Source organism: Platichthys flesus, chromosome 20, assembly GCF_949316205.1.
Source record: "Platichthys flesus chromosome 20, fPlaFle2.1, whole genome shotgun sequence".
Lineage (NCBI taxonomy): Eukaryota > Metazoa > Chordata > Actinopteri > Pleuronectiformes > Pleuronectidae > Platichthys > Platichthys flesus.
The window spans coordinates 20,067,985-20,087,227 of record NC_084964.1 but is presented as its reverse complement, the minus strand read 5'-3'; the positions used below and the strand labels follow the sequence as shown (position 1 = coordinate 20,087,227).

The 19,243-nt window shown below is 43.8% G+C and overlaps 3 protein-coding genes across 4 annotated transcripts; all 3 read right to left on the bottom strand.

Moving 5' to 3' along the window:
* Nucleotides 1-802: 802 nt before the first annotated feature.
* nploc4 (NPL4 homolog, ubiquitin recognition factor) lies at nt 803-9,607 on the bottom strand. The gene is made up of 17 exons (XM_062413707.1): nt 9,423-9,607; nt 8,716-8,796; nt 7,021-7,130; nt 6,502-6,732; nt 6,374-6,422; nt 6,191-6,285; nt 5,987-6,110; nt 5,631-5,810; nt 5,408-5,494; nt 4,797-4,868; nt 4,592-4,718; nt 3,729-3,889; nt 3,507-3,578; nt 3,326-3,418; nt 2,963-3,079; nt 2,551-2,653; nt 803-2,410 (listed from the first exon to the last, which is right to left on the bottom strand). The coding sequence occupies exons 1-17, from the start codon at nt 9,435-9,437 to the stop codon at nt 2,250-2,252; spliced, it is 1,878 nt and encodes a 625-aa protein (XP_062269691.1). The 5' UTR covers nt 9,438-9,607; the 3' UTR covers nt 803-2,249.
* A 614-nt stretch (nt 9,608-10,221) lies between these two features.
* pde6gb (phosphodiesterase 6G, cGMP-specific, rod, gamma, paralog b) lies at nt 10,222-13,348 on the bottom strand. Its single transcript, XM_062413708.1, has 4 exons — nt 13,207-13,348; nt 11,867-12,092; nt 11,749-11,789; nt 10,222-11,663 (listed from the first exon to the last, which is right to left on the bottom strand). Exons 2-4 carry the CDS (start codon nt 12,010-12,012, stop codon nt 11,587-11,589), a joined length of 264 nt encoding a protein of 87 aa, XP_062269692.1. The 5' UTR covers nt 12,013-12,092; nt 13,207-13,348; the 3' UTR covers nt 10,222-11,586.
* Nucleotides 13,349-14,209: 861 nt separating this feature from the next.
* On the bottom strand, nt 14,210-17,499 carry oxld1 (oxidoreductase-like domain containing 1). 2 transcript variants are annotated; one of them, XM_062413706.1, is made up of 2 exons: nt 16,675-17,499; nt 14,210-15,841 (listed from the first exon to the last, which is right to left on the bottom strand). In XM_062413706.1, the coding sequence occupies exons 1-2, from the start codon at nt 16,684-16,686 to the stop codon at nt 15,470-15,472; spliced, it is 384 nt and encodes a 127-aa protein (XP_062269690.1). In that variant the 5' UTR covers nt 16,687-17,499; the 3' UTR covers nt 14,210-15,469. The 2 variants fall into 2 exon arrangements, with proteins under 2 accessions (XP_062269690.1, XP_062269689.1); XM_062413705.1 differs by having other exon boundaries at nt 16,651-17,073.
* Nucleotides 17,500-19,243: the final 1,744 nt, after the last annotated feature.

Sequence of the window (19,243 nt, the reverse complement as noted above, 5' to 3'; positions counted from 1 at the left end):
GAACTCACAGATTTCACAGACACCAGCCTGAGTCCTTCTCTTTAAACCACATTAAGCAGCAGTAACAGAGGAACAGGCCGAGGACGTGTTTACAGACCAGGGATCAGTTCTGAAGGAGCTCCAGCCGACGTGTCTGATGTTTCACATTCCTGCTCCTCATCTGTTTCCCATCCAGAGGAGCCGGACCCGGGAGGAGATGGAGCTCAGACCCACTGGACTCCACCTGCTCTCTCACTCGTGTTCAAACATCTGTCGTGTGGAGGCTCAACACTGAGAGGTGGAGATCAGCAGAGTCTGAAGATAAATCACCAGAGCTCAGCTGATGTGGATCATTGAGGTGGAAGTCGATACTGATATTTGTGGGTAAAACATTTGATAGTGTCTGATATACATATGAAATAAAATTCCATGATTTATAACTTTCACGACAAACAATCTTAACTGAGGTTTGATATTCAACAACTTAACCATTAATTTTATTACCAATGACAATTAATAGAAAAGCAGCCAAATCAATAGAATTTAAATTAGAAAATATATATTTCTTCATTAAAATAGTTTTTTGTATCATTAAACAAACACATGCTGATGTCATGGGATTTTTAGTGATTGCTTTTATTCGGCCAACTATATAAAATCAAGGGTTGTTTAAATTCTTTATGGAAAACTGTTTGTGTTAAAGGTCAAAATAAAATTACCCACTTCTCATAAACCAGTTGATTATTAGTATGAAGACGTGAAAGTGATGAGAACCCAGAAAGGCTGAAGTCAGTTTCACATGCATCAATAAACAACAGAGACATTTTGTGCAAAAGGATTTTTTGTTGTTTATTTCATTTTTTTATTTTTATTCCATTTTGTTTGAAATCCAGATGAACAGCACACGACTCTCTGCGTCCTTTAACTCAGCGGAGTGCGAGGAGCGAGCTCAACTAACAGGTCCAGGACCAGTTCAAAAAGAGAAGGTCGCTGCCGTCTGCTACCGTGACATCAGAGAGGACGCTCCCACATTATTCACATGGGGGGGGGGGGGGGGGGCAAAAACAATCCAAGCATTTTCAATCTACAATTAAAATATATTCTCACTTCATCCATGGAATCACTGTCAAGCACACGTCTCATAAATATCTCAATGTGCAGCCTGTGACCCCGCCCACTTTACTGAAGAGGCCCGTGACCCCGGGGTCAACTCCACAGCCTCTAGTGACTCGCTCACTTTTCTTTCTGGAGGTTTAGTTGAGAAACGAGTCTCAGTGACTCAGTGACGTGTTGACATGTTTGAGTCGAATTCAGTCGACGTCAGTCAGCAGCGAACGACCCGAAGGCTGAACCACGGAAAGACCCAGACGGGCTCGTCAGCGGAGAAAAGCTGGATCGGATCTGACAGCGAGAAAAAGGAAAGACGAGAAGCAGGTGCTGGGATGTGACGTGGGGGGGGGAGTGGAGAGCACCAGTTGTTTCTATAAGCAGGACGTGATATAGACGATGGATGGTGATTAAATAAGCTTCAAAACCATCAAATCTAAAATTCCAACAGACCAGCGACAGATCTTCAGGAACCACTTCAAGTTAGAGGGACGTGGGTCTGAAAGGTCGAGCACAAGCTGCACTCAGGGAGGATCTCATCCACCGTCTCAATCCAGGACTTTTCTTTCCAAACATTTTTAAAGATATTCAATACTGAAAATAAACTGTCTACTTAAACGCAGCAACTCGGGAGCTTTAGACGTTCTCGTTTGGTGATTGTACTTTAAGAGGCTCGTCTTCGAGACCTGTAGAAACCTGACGGAGCAGAGTCCACGCTGAAGATTCAAAATGTTAAGGTTTCGCTTCAATCAGATAAAAAAAGAAAAAGAAGACGCTTAATTAAATAACAGTTTCATTCCTCAAATGGATTTATACACAGCAAAATTCTCCAGAAGACGAAGTGAGCGGGGCACTGATGTGAGCGAACGTCCAGACACTCGAGTCTTTGCTGTCGTCCTGAGTCACAGCAGGATTTATCTGAGCCGGGGGGGGGGGGGGGGGGAAAGAATCGGCCACTCACCAGAGCCGCTGTGAGGCGGGACACAAAGGAAAGTCTGATTGAACTTTATTCATTGAACCAACTGGATGTAAACAGGTGCATCCCTCCGGAGTCACAGCAGCCGGCTCCGGGTGCAGCGGCAAGTTAAGAGGGCAGCTGGGGGGGGGGGGCTGTGTGAGATCAGTGACGCAGGTGGGTGGAGGGGTGGGGGGGTGGCGGGTGTTTAACTGTGGGGCAGGCTGCACATCTCACAGTGCTCTGTGCCGGGCTGGTTCATGAAGGTGCAGTGGAGGCAGGACCACATGGCTGAGGAGGAGGCCGGGGCTGAGGGGCCCCCCATGGCCCCGAACCCCAGAGAGCTGGAGGGCTGCCCCCCCACCGTACCTGAAACACAGGAGACAGATTACTCAATTGCCCGATCAAGAGAGATTCAGCATATTAACGTATAAATATATATATTGCGGAGGCAGAAGGGTGTGTGTATAGTGTGTATTGTGTGTCTGTGTGGTTCTGAAGTGACTCACTGCACAGCTGCTCGATGGTGGCCCACTGCTCCGACTTCTTCCAGGTCTGTGCCAGATCCTCGTTAGAAGTCTTCACTGCCTCCAGTAGCAACCCGATGCTGTCCTGCAACAAACACAAAACACAAAATCATCAAACTGGAAACAAAACCAGTTGCAATTGCAGGGTTATGGTTTGGTGAGCCTCGGTGTTATGGACTATACGTGAACATCCAGGCAACGGGGCACAGAACATTATTTCTCTTTTCTTTGGTTCTCACATCAAACACACTTGTGATCGTAACGAGCGGCCAGTCTGAGAAAAAAGTGAACAAAGGGTCTGAGTGAAAACGTCCTCACACCACTGAGCACTTCCAGATGTGCTCGTCTACGAGTCATGACTGGAAGCAGAGGAGACTTTGAAGTGTGGACTTACTCTCAGAGGCATGACTTCATTGGTGACGAGGAAGAGGAGCAGATGGAAGTCGGACACGATGTCCAAGAAAGATGTGGAGGTGCACTGGGACAGGTACGTGGCTAAACTGTGGAAGTCCTGCACAGACACACAACACAACACAACACATGTAACTTCTATGAGCTGTAAACATGAAGCTGGAACTGGGGTCTCAGGTTGAAATACACAGATGAAGGCAAAAGTGGACAGAAGAAAAAACTTTGTATCGTGGCTGCAGCAACTATGATGCTGCTCAATAATAGAAAACATGTGATGATTATTAGAAATGGTTACAGCCTTCAAGTTGTGTGTGTGTGTGTGTGTGTGTGTCTCCTGCCCTCTTACTTGAGTCTCTCCGAGTATATCACGGTTCTCGATGGGGAAGGGTTGTTTGGCGCAGAAGGTGAACTGAGGATCCTTTGGAAACGTGGTGGTGATCTTTAAAGGGTTAAAAAAGGGGAATTAGACTAAATGCTGCCTGAAGTCATATGTGTGCTTAGTATGTTAAACACCAAATGTGACTCACATCTATAATGAGATACTCCACAGGAAGAGGCCGAGCCAGAAACGTGACGTCATTTCCAAACTTGTCTGTGTCCTGTTTGAGTCAAACAAAAATCTCAACATCTGAAAACATCTGGATAAACTGAGTCATGACACCTGGCCCCAAGAACCTGGAAGATATTATCCAGCTCATGTTTATAATGATCAGTCATATGTTCCATCCTTCACATGTAGGAGCTGGTACCTTGAAGAAGACGTCGGGGACGTACTGCTCGGAGCTGGACTCTTTAGCGTAGCCCAGCTCGGGGGCGTCTTTGCAGGGCAGCAGACACTCGTCTCTCACCAGGGCCATGCACTGGTTGGACACCTGGTATCCTTCAAAGTGCACCTGGTTGTCTGGACTTCCTGTAGACAGCAGAGGCACAGGCAAAGATCAATGAAAAGACTCAGAAGTTTAACACATGACCTCATTTAACAGTTAAGTTGTCTGTGTCCGTGTGGTGTGCAGAGTGTGTAAATCTTCAAACACGCTACGTCTTTACACAAGGGAAAGTCAAACACATGGACCTCGGCCCCGGCTGGAATCACATGTGTATCATGACATCAGCTTTGGCTGCAGAGCCTCATTAATGCAATGAACAGTGATGAGGTCACCACAACGCTGTGTGCTTTTGTGCACTTGTGGAGCAGATAGAAGAGATTTTGTGCGTTTAGAACAGAAGAGTAAACACTTGGCGTTGATTCCAGAGAGATTTGTTCTCAGAGAGCATGTGGCTTGAATTACAGAGTTAATCTGGTCTCTAAATTACAGCCCACACAGAGGAGATCCTCAAGAGGAATGAAATTCAAAAAACGACAGGCACCTGGTCTGAGTTAACACATCTGTAGAGAACAAATAGGTGAAGATAGAAAGAGTTTCCTACTTCATAAGAAAGCATTACGATATTTAACTGTAAAATCACAAGCAGCTGGTGATTCTTTGTGAAATAAAACAGAATAACGATCAAAGTAACACATGGTGGGATCTTGAAGAATTCTAACTTCAGCACTAACTGCTGGAAATTGTTTTCAGTTTTGACTTCAGCCTCAGAGGGAACGAAGACGTACCTGTCGCCAGCGCCGTCACAAACTTGGATCCGAAATGTCCGTCTCGCGAGAGCTTGCAGGGGTTCGAGTGTAGATTCTGGAAGTACCCTGCTGTGATGCACTCCTCCGCACTCAGGTAGTGGGAGTCCTAACAAGAGAGAGAGCAATGATAAGTTCTGGAGGAGGAGGTCAGGACGTCAGTCTGAGGAGCAGGATTCATCCTCACCTTGTTTCGTGTGTAGCGGACAGTTCCTATCCTCGTATCCTCAGAGAGCAGGTCCGTGAAGATCCAGCCCACCTGGAAACCAGAGGAAGATTCAATCAGATTCAATCCATCTGCTCGATTCATAAAACAAAGAGGCAGCCAAGAACACAAGTGTCTCATTACAGAGTCTGATATCATGAGCAGAGCAGAAGTCCCTTATTGTCAGTATTTCAGACTTAACCTAATATTTTAAAGGTGAACTAAGTTAAGTAATCAATTGATAAACCTTATCTGATGAAATCTACATGTGTGTTAAAGTGTTCAATGTCTCAACCAGTTAAAGAAAATCTTGCCAGTTAAATGCAAAGTGGAGGACAGTAGAGCAAGGTTTAGATTTGCCCAGCCGACCATAACATATTCCAGCTCTACAGACCCATTTGATTCCCTTTAAGTCCTCTGGTTGAACGTGTTCAAGCATTTTCTCAATAATAAATCAATTTCTAGTCAGAGGCTGCGATACTGGGCCGTGAAAACCATAAATCTGCTTTATTACTTCTGCCAGCACATAGTGGAAACACAATATGAAAAGCCCAGCTTGTCTAAAGCCGATGAGAGACGGAATCAGAGCCGACCTTGCACAGGCCCAGTTTGGCAGCAATTTCATCCACAGCTGCAGCTTTGGGATCCTCCAACATCTCCAGGTTGTTCTGAGTGGCATTCTGTAACAGGGAAGAAGAAGTCTTAAATTCACCTGTAAGGTAAAAGCTCAACAAAGGTTGCTTACTTGAACATATAGGATAATGAACAGTTCATAATTACAATGATACTGAAGGATATTTGATGAGAATCTCTCACCTGTGGAGGTTCGTAGATGGCAGCCACCTCGGCTCTGATGCCCAGCGGGATGTCTTTGTGCTCAGTGTACTTTCCGTACAAGTATCCCATCCTCTGGCTGCCCGTCTTCCTCCAGAAGTCCAGGAAGCGGTTGGCGATGGTGTGGTTCTCAAACATGATGTTGTCCACGTGTCGGTATTTCTGGAAGAAGAACACAATTCAATGATCTCCCTGTCCATACAAACACACCTGAACACATCACATGACATTAAATAAAACATCTGATAAATGAGTAAATGCAAACACTACTTTTTAATAGCTTGCTCTAAATGGTGAACAGCAGCTTCATTGTCACACACACAGGTCCAGTTACATACTTGTCTGTTGAGTGTGAGCGCACTGGGCTGGCACTTAGTGCAGATACCCTCTGGCCAGGGAAGGTGGCCCTCACAGCCCGACTTGATCTTACAGCTGATGTTCTCCAGAGCCGCAAACTTCCCTCTGCAGGATGTGAAAACAGACTTAGAACCTGGAGACGAGGTGGAAGCCTTTCTATTGGAAGAGTAAAAACAACTTCTCACTTATCAGATCCTCCGGTCAGCTTGCGCAGGTATGCGTGGAATGACATGTGCTTCACTGGTGGGTCGAGGTGATTCAGGTAGTCTTCGTCAAAAGGCTGAAAAGGGAAAAGAGGCAGATACTCAGCAGGTTGAAACTGTCCCACAGCTTCAGTGTTAGCTTCACATCTCTCTGACTTGTCTTACCTCTAACGGTACACAGTGCACACACTTTCCAAGGGCACCATGATGACATCTGTAACAAGATGAGGAGTGTTAGAGATCTGAGAGAAACTCTTCACTGTACACACAACACCAGGACGTCTCCTCCTTACAACTGGGGATCTTTGTTCCTGTAGATCTTGCCGTCTTGCTTGGTCAGATACTGATCAATTTCATCCTCCTGGACCAGGGTTGATGAGAAGGACCGAGGGATCATGTTGGACGATGAGGAAGATGACAAGATGGACGGTAGAGATGAAGATGTGTGCGGCGTGGCCGTGTCCATCACCTCCCCGGAGGAGGTGGAGGCGCCTGACGGGTACAGATACAACATGTCGCCATGCCTGAAGAAAATAAAGAGAAATACGATGATTCACCAAAGAATATGGAAAATCATAAAGAATAATGGCAAAGAAATTCAATTGATAAATAAGTTCACATACATTAATCAACATGAAATAACCATTAAGTATTTGAACAACTTTTTGGCTAAACAGCTCATTTTATCAATGAACAACAGAACTTAATTTGACAGTAAGACTTTTAAAACATCCTCAATCTGACTGATTGTTGGAGAAGAGTCGGTGAATCTACTCTGTCATAATTCTATAAACTCATCTGCAGTTACTCACTTGATCTTCAGCCTGCCGAGGGAGACCTTCTGGGACAGAAGCTCGTCGGTCTTGTTGCGGTTCAGGTAAATAGAAAACCCATTGGAGATGAACCCAAACTCTGTGGCCACCTGGGGAGAAGGGGAGTTTCCTGATTAGAACGAGCAACAACACACTGATATCTCATCCCACTGCACTGACAATGTAAACCACCTTCAGTGTTAAACAAGTCCTGGCTCACGATGAGCAGTATGTGTCCTGCTCTTCTTCAGATTCATCACAGGAAACACTCCACACCAGCACATTGTGTAAAGTGCGTCCATCTCAAAGCAGATTAGCAAAGAGTCTCTTGGCACGAGAGAACCTCAGCTCACCTCTTACAGTCACGACACTTTGAGCCAAGCTAAGCTATAAGGAGCAGGACGTGTTTATCACTGCATCCAAACATCAGGTCATATTATCAGACAGCCTGATGCTTTGCTTCCTCTTCATCACTTTAGATTTACTGAGTTAAATCAGCCATTAGTGAACTCAGAGAGCAGAACTGTTTACATCGGAACAGGACAATTATCTTGGCATTAAACCTAATCCATCATGGACCATCCACCAATGACTGTGTGGGAACTTTCAAAGTAAATCCTGTTCCTCATTGCAAATGTGTATTTTTAACGTGGTTGGTTAAAACTGAGCAGGGAACAGTCCTTGAGCATAAATCATTATTTTTCCTCAAGCCACACAAAGAGCAGTGTGAGCTGCTTTCGCAGGTGAAACTGAATCCTGTGTTTCACAGAGCGTCGAGCTCCTTTCATTCCGTCTCAGCAGCAGAAATATAACCTGCCGGGCTCCGGCCGCCTCCGGCCTCTCTGCTCCAGACCCGTGGTTTTCCATTCCACCCGTTGCTGGCTGCACTTCAGACTGAAACTACTCCTTCCACTGATCTGCTGAGCCGTCCTGCCTCGACTCAGACACATGCACTTTACATGAGATGATACTGTGACCGCTCTGATGAATTCTGCTTCTATTCTAGGTTTTTAAAAACCCAAGATGTGATTGTTCTTAAAAACAAATCCACATTAACTAACTACATATTTATAAATCACTTGTGTTTATTATCATGTTTAATACTCGTGTGGAGGAGTAATCTCCTGGGTGTAAACAACAAACTGTCGTGAAGATGTGAAGATAAGAGTGAATCCAGTACATTTGGGGGATTTATCACATTAACTGGGATTTATCACTGTTACTGGGATCTATCACTGTTACTGGGATCTATCACTGTTACTGGGATCTATCACAGTTACTGGGATTTATCACTGTTACTGGGATTTATCACAGTTACTGGGATCTATCACCGTTACTGGGATTTATCACTGTTACTGGGATTTATCACTGTTAATGGGATGTATCACTGTTACTGGGATGTATCCTTGTTACTGGGATTTATCACTGTTACTGGGATTTATCACTGTTACTAGGATCTATCACTTACTAGGATCTATCAATGTTACTGGGATCTATCACTGTTACTGGGATCTATCACTGCTACTGGGATCTATCACTGTTACTGGGATTTATCACTGTTACTGGGATTTATCACTGTTACTGGGATTTATCACTGTTACTGGGATATATCACTGCTACTGGGATCTATCACTGCTACTGGGATCTATCACTGTTACTGGGATCTATCACAGTTACTGGGATCTATCACTGTACCTTTTCAAAAAACGCATCAGCAGTCTCCGTCTTGGTCGCAGGGATCTTCTTCATCCCGCTGGGGGACTGGACCCTGATGATCTGATGGAACAAAGACAGAAAGGACAACATGAAGCTCCAGCTGGTTCTCTGTGGTCTGCCCCCCCCCCCCCCTTCCACCACTTAAACCTCCCAGTCAAAACAAGGGAGCCCCCCCCCCTTCTCTGTACAGTCAGGACATCATGACAACGATGACATAGCAGAAAAGTCCTGTTGACAGTGACCGCCCCCCCACACCGAGCAGCTCCAGCCCGGTGACTCGAAGCTGATTCAACTTAACACCGTTAACTGGAACTGTCCCAGCGGCGCCATTAAAACACTTTCACTGAGTTCACACCAACACGACTCCCATTAAACCTTCCAGCACATTCCAGCTCTTCGTGGACTAACGAGCTGAACGAGCCCTCGAGCCTCTCGGGCGGGTTTACCCCGGACACGGAGGCGGTTATTCGGCCTCAACTTTAGCAAACAAAGCCTCTTTTTACTCGGATCTCGTCAGCTAACCACAGAGCTAATGCTAGCCGGCTAGCTAAACAGGCCCCAGTCACTCTGTGCTAGTGACGCTAGCCTGCTAGCGTTAGCAGCCGAGCTAATTCTGCTGCCTCATCACTCCGGGCTCCGGGCTCAGCTCGCGGGTCAGCGGGAGGAGACGCGGCCGCTGCACTCACCATGTTCTCCGCCATGTCGCTCCGGTCTCTGCTCCCGACGGATCTCACGATGTGAACGGACACACGCAGCGAACACAAGAGTCACGAAGCGTCAGAGGCTGACAGTCAACGAAACTCCATCACACACCGGGTGCAGCAGACATTGGTGGCCGACTGCCTGCCACCGGTCCCACACTGAAACGACCCCGGCAGAAACAAGTGTGACTTTACCTGCACACACAGGTTCCGCTTGTTTTCTTCTGCTCTGCAATGAAATTTAAATGATGTGAAACTGTGAGAAATGATCATTTGAACAAAGGGAGAAGTTTATAGAAAGATGTGTAGTTTCAGTTTTACATTTGAATTGTATTTGTATAGCTTGCTTTCATTTTTATTTAGTCATAGTCTGAATAAGACCAATGGGCGACCATTTGCGTTGGAGGTGCATATAAGGAGCTTTATAGTAAATGCTACAAAACAAAATATAATGAATATATAACATTGTTATGTTTTTCAACAATATTCAATATTGTATATGACATCTCAACAAATTATAATTAGAACATCATATATATTCATTATAACAAGATATGACAAAATGTGAAATAATATTACTATGGTGGTTTCAATACAGCACAGATAGAAAGATAGATAGATAGATAGAGAGAAAGAGAGAGAGAGAGAGAGAGAGAGAGAGATCAACACTTTGTCTTTTTGTACTAGCCCTGCATATCATATTCTGTATGAAAGCATCAAACTCAAAACGTCACTTTATCAATATGTGTGTATATGTGAATATTTACATGTGGACTGTATGGGCTGCTTGTAAATTTGTTTTAATATCACGACTGAAGAAAAGTAAATCTTCAATTGACTTTCACACGGACTCATTCTCGGTTTGATAAATTAATAAATCACAGTTTCTATTTTCCTCTTTTTATGTTTTATTTTTTCCCCTCATCCTGTAGAGAGGACATCTCCTCAGACCTGTGAGTGATCTCAAACATCCATCCCAACCGAACACGCTGGTGAGCGAGACGACTGTGGAGACTAAACAATGAAATAAAAAGCCAATAACATGTGACAATGAATAAAGGATGAAAGACGAATGGAAATAAAAAGTATAATCTTCCACTGTACGAGATAACGACAAATGAGAGCGACAACAATGAGCTTAAAAACACAAACATAACCACACAGGCTGGAATTATGAGCAATAAACATGTAATAAACATAAAATACTAATATGTTTTTAATACTAAAAACAGTAATATTATACAAAGGAGATGGAAGAGATATGAGACTTATTGTAGAAAATATTACGAATACAATAATTCAGCCCTTTTAAATCACACATTCTAGTTTGTTGTCGGTTAAAGCGGTTTCTTTCTCGAATTTTTCATAAAAAATAAGGTCAAAGGTCATGTTTTTTAAAGCCTTTTTCATACTAAGTCACATGTATCCAACACTAGTAGATATTTATTTAGTATAATAATATAAACTTTAGAGTGAATAAAGGTGAAGAACACGTTTGTATCCAGGTGTATCCCTCTGTGATCAGAAGCAAAGAGGGAAATCTGACGATGAGTGATTAACGTTATCCAATGAAAGGTCTCACGCTGAGCCGCGTCCGCTCTCTACAGAATATTCAGGCTTTATGTTTAATATGTCGAGAAAGAACCTCTGAGCTGGAAGAGGTGAAGCTGAAGCACATGAAGTAGGACCCCCTCCCCCCCACGTTCACGGGTTTGTCACTTAAACTCAAACTGAGGCTGCCTTGCTTGTGTAAGTTTCATGTTTTGTCCATGAGAAGAAGAAGAGAGGAGGAAAAAGAAGGACAGCAACAGGAAAGAGAGAGAAAGAGAAAGAGAGAGAGAGAAAGAGAGAGAGAGAGAGAGAGAGGAGATTACTGTGCAGAACTAGAGAAGTCACGAGAATCAGAAGGAAAGATCCTAAACACAAGCAGATCAAGTGTGACCTGCAGAATCAGAATCAGAAAAAGGATCCAGGACGGAGAGTGAAGGTGTTTTTGTTGAAGGTTTTTTCTTTTTCTGTTTTTTGTGTCTGTTACAGTTCGTCGTGGATGTTTGTGTGGAACAGTTCCATTTGAAGCCGGGAGACGGAGCCTGAGGCAAATGGTCTGAGGCCTGTAATCCGTGGAGGATGCAGGACGGTGCACGGAGGCTCAGATGATGCCGTACTGGGCCAGCTCGTGCAGCTCCAGGTGATTGAAGGCCTCCCAGGGGCAGATGACGGTGATGTCTGCAGCACAAGACGGAGATGTGAGCTCGTTGAGGTGAATCAGAAAACAATATGAGATGCTTTTTATTATCTGAAGAGATCTCACCTGTGCCTAAGCCCTCCATTCCAGGGATGTCGTCACCAAAGCTGGAAAGAAAAAAGTATTACACACCCTAATTTGCTGTTATTCATTGACCACATAAGAAAATAAATCCCATGCATACCCCTGGATGCCCTTCTTTGGAGGCTTGCTCTTGAACTGACGAGTCTGCCTCTGCTTGAACTTGGGGGGGCCCTTGCGTGGAGTGGCGGGGCCTCCGCTGACTCGGGTGGCCGACTTGATTTCAGCTTTCGGCGCCTCGAGATTCATTCTGAGCTCTTAGGGTTCCTGTGTGTAGGAGGGCGGCTTCACTGCGTCCCTCTGAAGTGTAGACGTCCCGATGAGGATCTCTTCATTTAGAGAACAAGAAAGAAAAGAACAACGTGTCAGGAAATGAAAGTAAAGGAACTTTTCCAACTATTTATTGTCTGTGAATCCTGTTTGTGTGCAACAACATTGTATCTGACCTCTGCCTGACATTAGGGTTCAATCCTCTCACTGATCTGACAAACACCTGCTGGGATTTACACTCATATTTCCCGCTAATTGAATGTCTGCCATGCACCGCACCTTTCAGCGTGTTCTGGGAGGATGACCCAATTTCCCATAATCCCTGGCTCAAGTTAATAAGAAGTCCCCCTCTCCGTTTCAAGCCGGCCGTCCACATGTAATCTCATTAGAGCAAGGACGACAGTGTGTTTGTGCTGAACCTGCACTGAGGGTCTAAATGATCAATCCTCTCAACGTGTCCCAGAGACAATGACAGAACTGAACACGTCTAAACTGTCACTGTGATAACAGAATACATATCTTTCATATAACCACCATCACAACTTATTAAAGATACTTTACATTGTCTCAAATATGAACATAAGTGCAAACATATTCAGAAATGAATATTTTGGTTACTTTGGAAGTAGAACAAACCCTTTTAACAGGAGAACATTTCACATCTTCATTTTACCTATTAGCAGACATGATGCTGCAACTTGAAATATATTAAAAGCTCAATAAGAGTTTGAGTCTGTGATCAGTCAGCACAAACAAACTCTTTACCAGGAGATGCAATAAACCAAAATCTGTTGTTATTCTTTCCTCTGATTGTTCCTGGTTTCAAACTGTTTTACTCAGACATGTCTCTGACTTTTGTTTCACAGAAAAACATGATTTCTCAAAGTGAGAGGTTTTATTTGAGTGGCAGTTAAGAAACTTGAAGCTAAACTAACATAAAAGAGTTCCGACAATCCTCCCCTGATGATGAATCAAACATTCAAAACTGGTTCTAAGTCTTTATCGTCCTTTTTAATTACATTTTTCTTGAACCTTAATTCGATCAAAATAATCTCTAGAGATTTTTAAATTTCTCATTCTCCTCGTATAGCTCCTGAGTGTAAACGATGGTTACCACTACCACATCAAACAAACATCTCGGTAACATCACTGTCAGTCTTCATGGTTACTCACCGGCTGTTGGGTGGAGCACAGCCACTCGGGTGGGTGTGAGCAGATGAGTGGAGTTCTACACTAGGCTCTCTGTGAGGGCCGGTCGGGGCTCGGGGCCCCTCTTATATTCTGAGCCCTGCCGAGGATTACGTGCTCACACGTTCCAAATAAACAAACGTCACTATTATACGATGATGTGATCGTCACACATTCATTTACAGGATGGTTCCAGATGTGTGGAGTCAATCTTCACGTTGATTGTTTGCTGTGGATTCTAAGCAAAGTGACTTTAAAAGTGTATCAATACGAATCATTTACATGAAATGACTCAAAACAGTATTTGTGATGAAACTAAGGATTTAAACTGTTCATTCTGTTCAGTGTGTTTAGGATAAAACCCTGAGGGATGCTCATCAGATCTCTGAAGTGAGAACAACATGAGATACAACGACCTGGGATCTGTGGATATAGATCATAGATGCAGCTGGAAGCTTCCTGAGGGGACGACTCACTCCCTCTTCGTTATACAACCATCTCACCATCTGCTTCAGGCCAAACCCTCAAGTCCTCCAGCCTGCAAACGTCTCAATAAATCATCTCCTCATCAAGACTAATCAAGGGAAAGCATTAGATAAATCATTTATAATAAAACAAGGCATTTTAAAATCTAAATAATGGATCATTACACGTGATCTGCAAGTGCATTGAAGGGACATGAATTAATTTAGCTATTCCTCAAGTTCAAGGACTGTAGAGAAAACTGAGATATTCTTTGTTATTAACTTGTAAGAGACAACATATTAAGAGATTTCAATGTTTATATTGATTTCCTTTAAAGGGCCAATCCACCTTGACAGTTTCTACTGCTGCGTTCAAGAGATGTTTCTGAACGTTAAAATCAAACTGCATTAAAAAAGGATTTTCTCTTCGTGACTTCACTGTTTGAGAATCTCGGTGCTGAGCAAAGCTTCACATTCATCTGCTGCTTCCTCTTCATAAACAATAACATAACATTAGATCAATAATCAGTGGAATAGTTGTTTATTATAAACTTCACTGAATCAGCTGAATGACACAATACTGATTATCTCTCCTGGGGGGTGTGATCAGATGCTGAGAGGTTATTAAGACACGTTGTTAGCGAGAGACGACACGTTGGCACTAATCTTGTGTTTTCCATCACGTCAGGGTGGCTGGGCACACGCTTCTGTACATGATCCGTGTGTAATCCTCTGTGTAACCCAGATCAAAAGAATAACTGTGGCTGCCCATCGTCTCCTGTGTAATCAGGACCAACACAGAACCACTGGTACCAGTGCTGAGTCAGGGAGAGATCAGGGTCACAAGCAGAGAGGCTGCCTTCACCTGCCGACACTCTCATTCTCACGCCACTGAACTTCTGACATGATCCACCAGCTTGTTCTGTGTGGTCAGCAAGAAGAGTTCTTTAAACCCATTTACATCAAATGGAATTCATAGTTTTATACGTTTCAAAAGGAGAAAAGAACATTTAGAGAGTCAGCTGCCGGAAAACAATTCAGAAGCAGCTGGTTGAATCCACATGATGATGAAATAAGATTAAAATATTGTTAAAATATTTTCACTTAACGACAACAGGTATTTTTATGTGTATCTAGCGCTCTCTAGTGGACTGTTCCTGTGTAGAAGTAACAAGGAAAACACTTCTTATAATTAACTTTTAATTTAAAAAATCCTAAAAATAAACTTCAAATACATCATTTAAATTAAATAAAGCTGATGAACTATATAAATAAGATGCATTTAATATACTTTAACCACTTCAGTTCAAACATAAAAAAAACGGATAAATAAATCATGTGTTTTACGACCAAAGGAACATGACAGTGAATTATTCAGATTCATGAATCAGAGACACTGATGGAAATGAACAGGATTTTCTTATAGAGAACACAAACTCTACCAATCACACACTTTCGCTAACGAGTACGACAGGTTGTTTGTTCTCAAACTGAAATTTAAGGAATCAGGTCAAATTCCATCTTAAAGTCTTAAGTTTTATCGCCATTTTTCAAATCAGCAATAATAAATAAAGTTAAAATGAAGCCTTCAGTTGATTTGAGGAGGAAACAAAACCTCATTGGATTTGGTAGGAACTTCAGGTGCTTCACACAACAAACAGCAGCCGTCAGTGTAACATACGTGATAAGATGATAAGTTATGATCCAGACTGTAACATGTGGAGGTAAAATAAGAGACTGGGGTGTAAAGTACAAAGTGTCTGTCAACCCCGGCAGTAAAAACATCACGTCTTCTTCAGGAGTCTAATCTCCATCTTCAAGTAGGTTTTCAGGTTCTCGTCCAGGACGTTCTCCTCGATGGCGGCGAGCGCCTGGTCGCCTCCGTCGTGGTAGAACGCCAGCAGCTGCTCGGCGTGCTCGATCCACACGCAGTTGTGACAGCCGCTCATGCAGCAGTGTGTGGGAGGGGGGGGCGGGCCCTGGTCAGGAGTCCAAGCAGAGGGAGTGTGGCTGGGTCCTGGTTCGGAGGAGCACTCGGGGGGGTCAGGAGGTGAGGGAGGAGGAGGAGGAGGTCCAGCAGAGAGGCAGCGAACCGTCCTGCTCCAGGTCTGCTGAGGCCGGTGAGAGCAGGGAGGCCTCATAGAGAGGAGGCCCAGCTGAGGGACACGAGGACAGGTGGTTAGTATCTAGTTCTAACCCCTGTTTGTATGCTTCTTTTAATTATGGAAACTAGAGAGGACAGAAAACTAAGATCTTCATCTTCATCATGAAGCTTGGGTCTAATGTGATTCTACACGTGGGATCAGACAGGAGGAGCTACAGAGACATGAAGAAGAGCAGGTTAATGGAGGGGACAGTTCTATGTCTGAGGTTTGACCTTCATCAGTGGGAAGGAATCTCTCTGAGCTCAGTGAGATTACAGATCTGTACAAACTTTAATAACACAACAGAACTGTCTGTATGGATTCGGTACATTAGAGGAAGATCTTGTCTCTATGACACTGAAGTTTGGCCAAATATTGTTATGAGTCTGTCTGTCTATTAATCTAGAGATCAAGAAGTGGCCTAGGGGGTAAAGTGGGCGTTCTCCAACTAGAAGGTTGCCAGTTCAATTCCCACTCTTCCCCATCTGCATGCCGAAGTGTCCTTGGCAAGATACTGAATCCCTAAATGGCCCCTCATAAATGTTGAGTGTACTAAAAATGTAAGTCGCTTTGGACAAAAGCGTCAGCTATATGAAATGTAATGTAAAGTAATGTGATTAAACTCCTTCTGTTAAAGTAGAAGAAACAACGTGACGTGTTTCCGGTTCTTTTACCAACGGAATGAAACAAACACAAAGTTACAGCTCAAAGTCAAAGTGTCACATGACAACCTGGCTGGGGAGCATGTAAGCTAGTTAGCTTAGTTAGCTTAGTTAGCTCGTGTTAGCTTAGTTAGCGCGTGTTAGCTCGGGTTAGCTCACCTTGTGAACAGACAGCGTCCTCACCGTGTTCAGCATCGCCACAGGAAACAGGAAGTTAGGTTATAGATCTGTGTCATTCACATGTTATATGATATTAAACATCTACAGATGTTAGCACCACAGCTGTAAGCTAACAAAACGTCATCTCCACATTCTCCTGAACTATGACCTCTGTGTGAGTCGTCAACAAACGAGCTGATTGGCCGATAGGAAAGTAAACGACCAATCACATGTCGCCCTTCCAACGTTTAATCCAATAGAAAGCGTAGAACGGTTTATGGGCGTTTCACGAAAGACTGGTTGTATTTACGACATTTGTCCAGCAGGGGTCAATGTTTCATCTGAATAGATGTATACGGTCTATTATATTACATCTAGTTATAATTTGTTTGTTTCAACAAAACATGTATACATGTGTTTATATGAAATAATATATCAATATAAATCTTTATGTAAATAATGTGTTGTAGTCAGAGAAAGTGACAGAAACTCAGGTCTATTTTGTATAATTTGCTGCATATAAATATAATATAAAATATATTTTTGTTATTGTTTGTTACCTGAACATCAGATGAACTAAGACTTTGAATCTGAAGTCGACTTCACAGAATCTCAAACTGACCTAAGCCCCTTCCTCTGTCAGAATGAGGTGATTTCACTGTGCTTTTCCTCCCTCTTCACGATGTGACCTGCTCCCTGATCCTCATGTTTGTGTTCAGTGGAATATGAATGTGTGGGAGACAGTGAGCGTGACGCTGACGTCCCCACAGACCTCGGTGTTTGTCCTCCTCCTCCATGGAAACGTGTCGTGGAAGCACGGCAGCTGCTCGGCCTGGCAGCCGCCACCAGGCGTGTGGTGGTGAGTGTTATCTCACCGGAGGCCTCAGAGACCCAGAGCAGTTTACAGGCTGCTGATATTATTGTGAAAGACGCAGAGTAAATAGTCTGAGAAGAAAAGACTGTAGCTGTTTACACAGGAAGTAGAATTAAAACATGAGTCTGAATAACCTCAGTGACTCAGTGTTAGTTTTATGATCCTGGGTTTATTATTAAATTCGTCATAAGAGATGAAGTTTGTGTGATCAGAGGGTGAGGTGGAAGATTTACGATGGATGGATGGATGTTGGGTTTCAGCTCAGAGTATGTGAACTTGGAGGAGGCGGAGATCTCTGTCCCCCCCACTCCCCCCTCCCCCCTACCCTCCACCCCCATCCCTGCGGCTGGATTACGTTTCTCTCAACACCCTTTCCCTTGAAAATCCTGGGGGCCCCTGCTTTACCTCCGGCAGGCATTTCCTAGGGGGCCCTCTACTTGCAGATTTGGGGGGGGGGAGTCAGATTAAAGCAAGCACGTGATAAATACTTGAAAAAAAGAAGCTCAGGGGAGCAAGACTATTTCTGATGGAGTTAGAAACATTTCACATGACCCGGTGGTTCTCAAAGTGAGGTCTGGGGACTCGCTGGGGTCCCTCAGGGAACTGGCTGGGGTCCCTCAGGGAACTCATGACGATGAGTCCAATGTCCCAACACTGTCCCTAATTCCAAGAGCAGTAAAGTAATGCTTCATGGATAAGGATGGAAATATTCCTACCAGGCTGAACAGCTCTGACGTCTGAGGCTTCAGAGAGAGTGAATCCTCACAAAACTTTGACTTTGCAGGTGAATTCTCTTGATCTGGAAACTTTCGCCCGACTCAACAAGCTCCAGCTTCATGTGGCTGCAGGCGACTTGCAGGAGCTGAGGAGCTTAGCTTCCTCACTGGTAATCCTGCTGAAACCCAGCGTGCACAAAAGGCCTGGCAGCTTTTCTAACAACCTGCTGCACATTCTTCACACTGCATTGTCCTACTGTGAGCGGAGGAACTTTTAACAGGAATTCAACCCAAACAAAGATCATAGAGTAGAAGAATCTTAGAAATGCATGGACATAAGATAACTGAGGAATGTGCTGATGGTCAAATCTGTAGTTTATGACCTCAAATCACACAATAAACTTCTCTCATAACTAAACATCTTCTTTTCATTGTGACAGTCTGGGGTAAGAAGGTAGCAGGAGGTGTTCTGGGGCTCAGGTGTCCTGCAGTCTGACTCACAGCACCGGCTTTGTCCCGAGCGCACAAAGAGCGCACTGTTCCCTCACTGTTCCCTCACTGTTCCCTCACTGTTCCCTCACTGAGGAGTGTGCCACTGCCCTGAGACGACAGGTCAACAGCTCCGATGGCGACCTGTCAGAATTGGCAGAGACATGTTTGTGTACATGTGAGGAGGCTGCAACAGGAGAGAGGACGGAGTTACCACATAAAAGTCAAAATGGAATTTGCTTAGAATCAATTCACATGTGTTTGATTGACATGTGTACAAACGTCAAAACCCCTAAAACACGACGGGGATGCAGATAATGCGTCATCGTAGTTTCACACATTATGAATCAGGATCAAAGACATGGCTCTGAAAACATGTGAATGTTGAATCAGATATGAAAATATCATATTTAATCCAGATTCATGTTTTTTATTTATATTTAGTTTATATCCTCACAGACTTGGTGTTGGTTCATTCTCATGAGTTCATCGAGTTTCATTAGAATACGAAGGA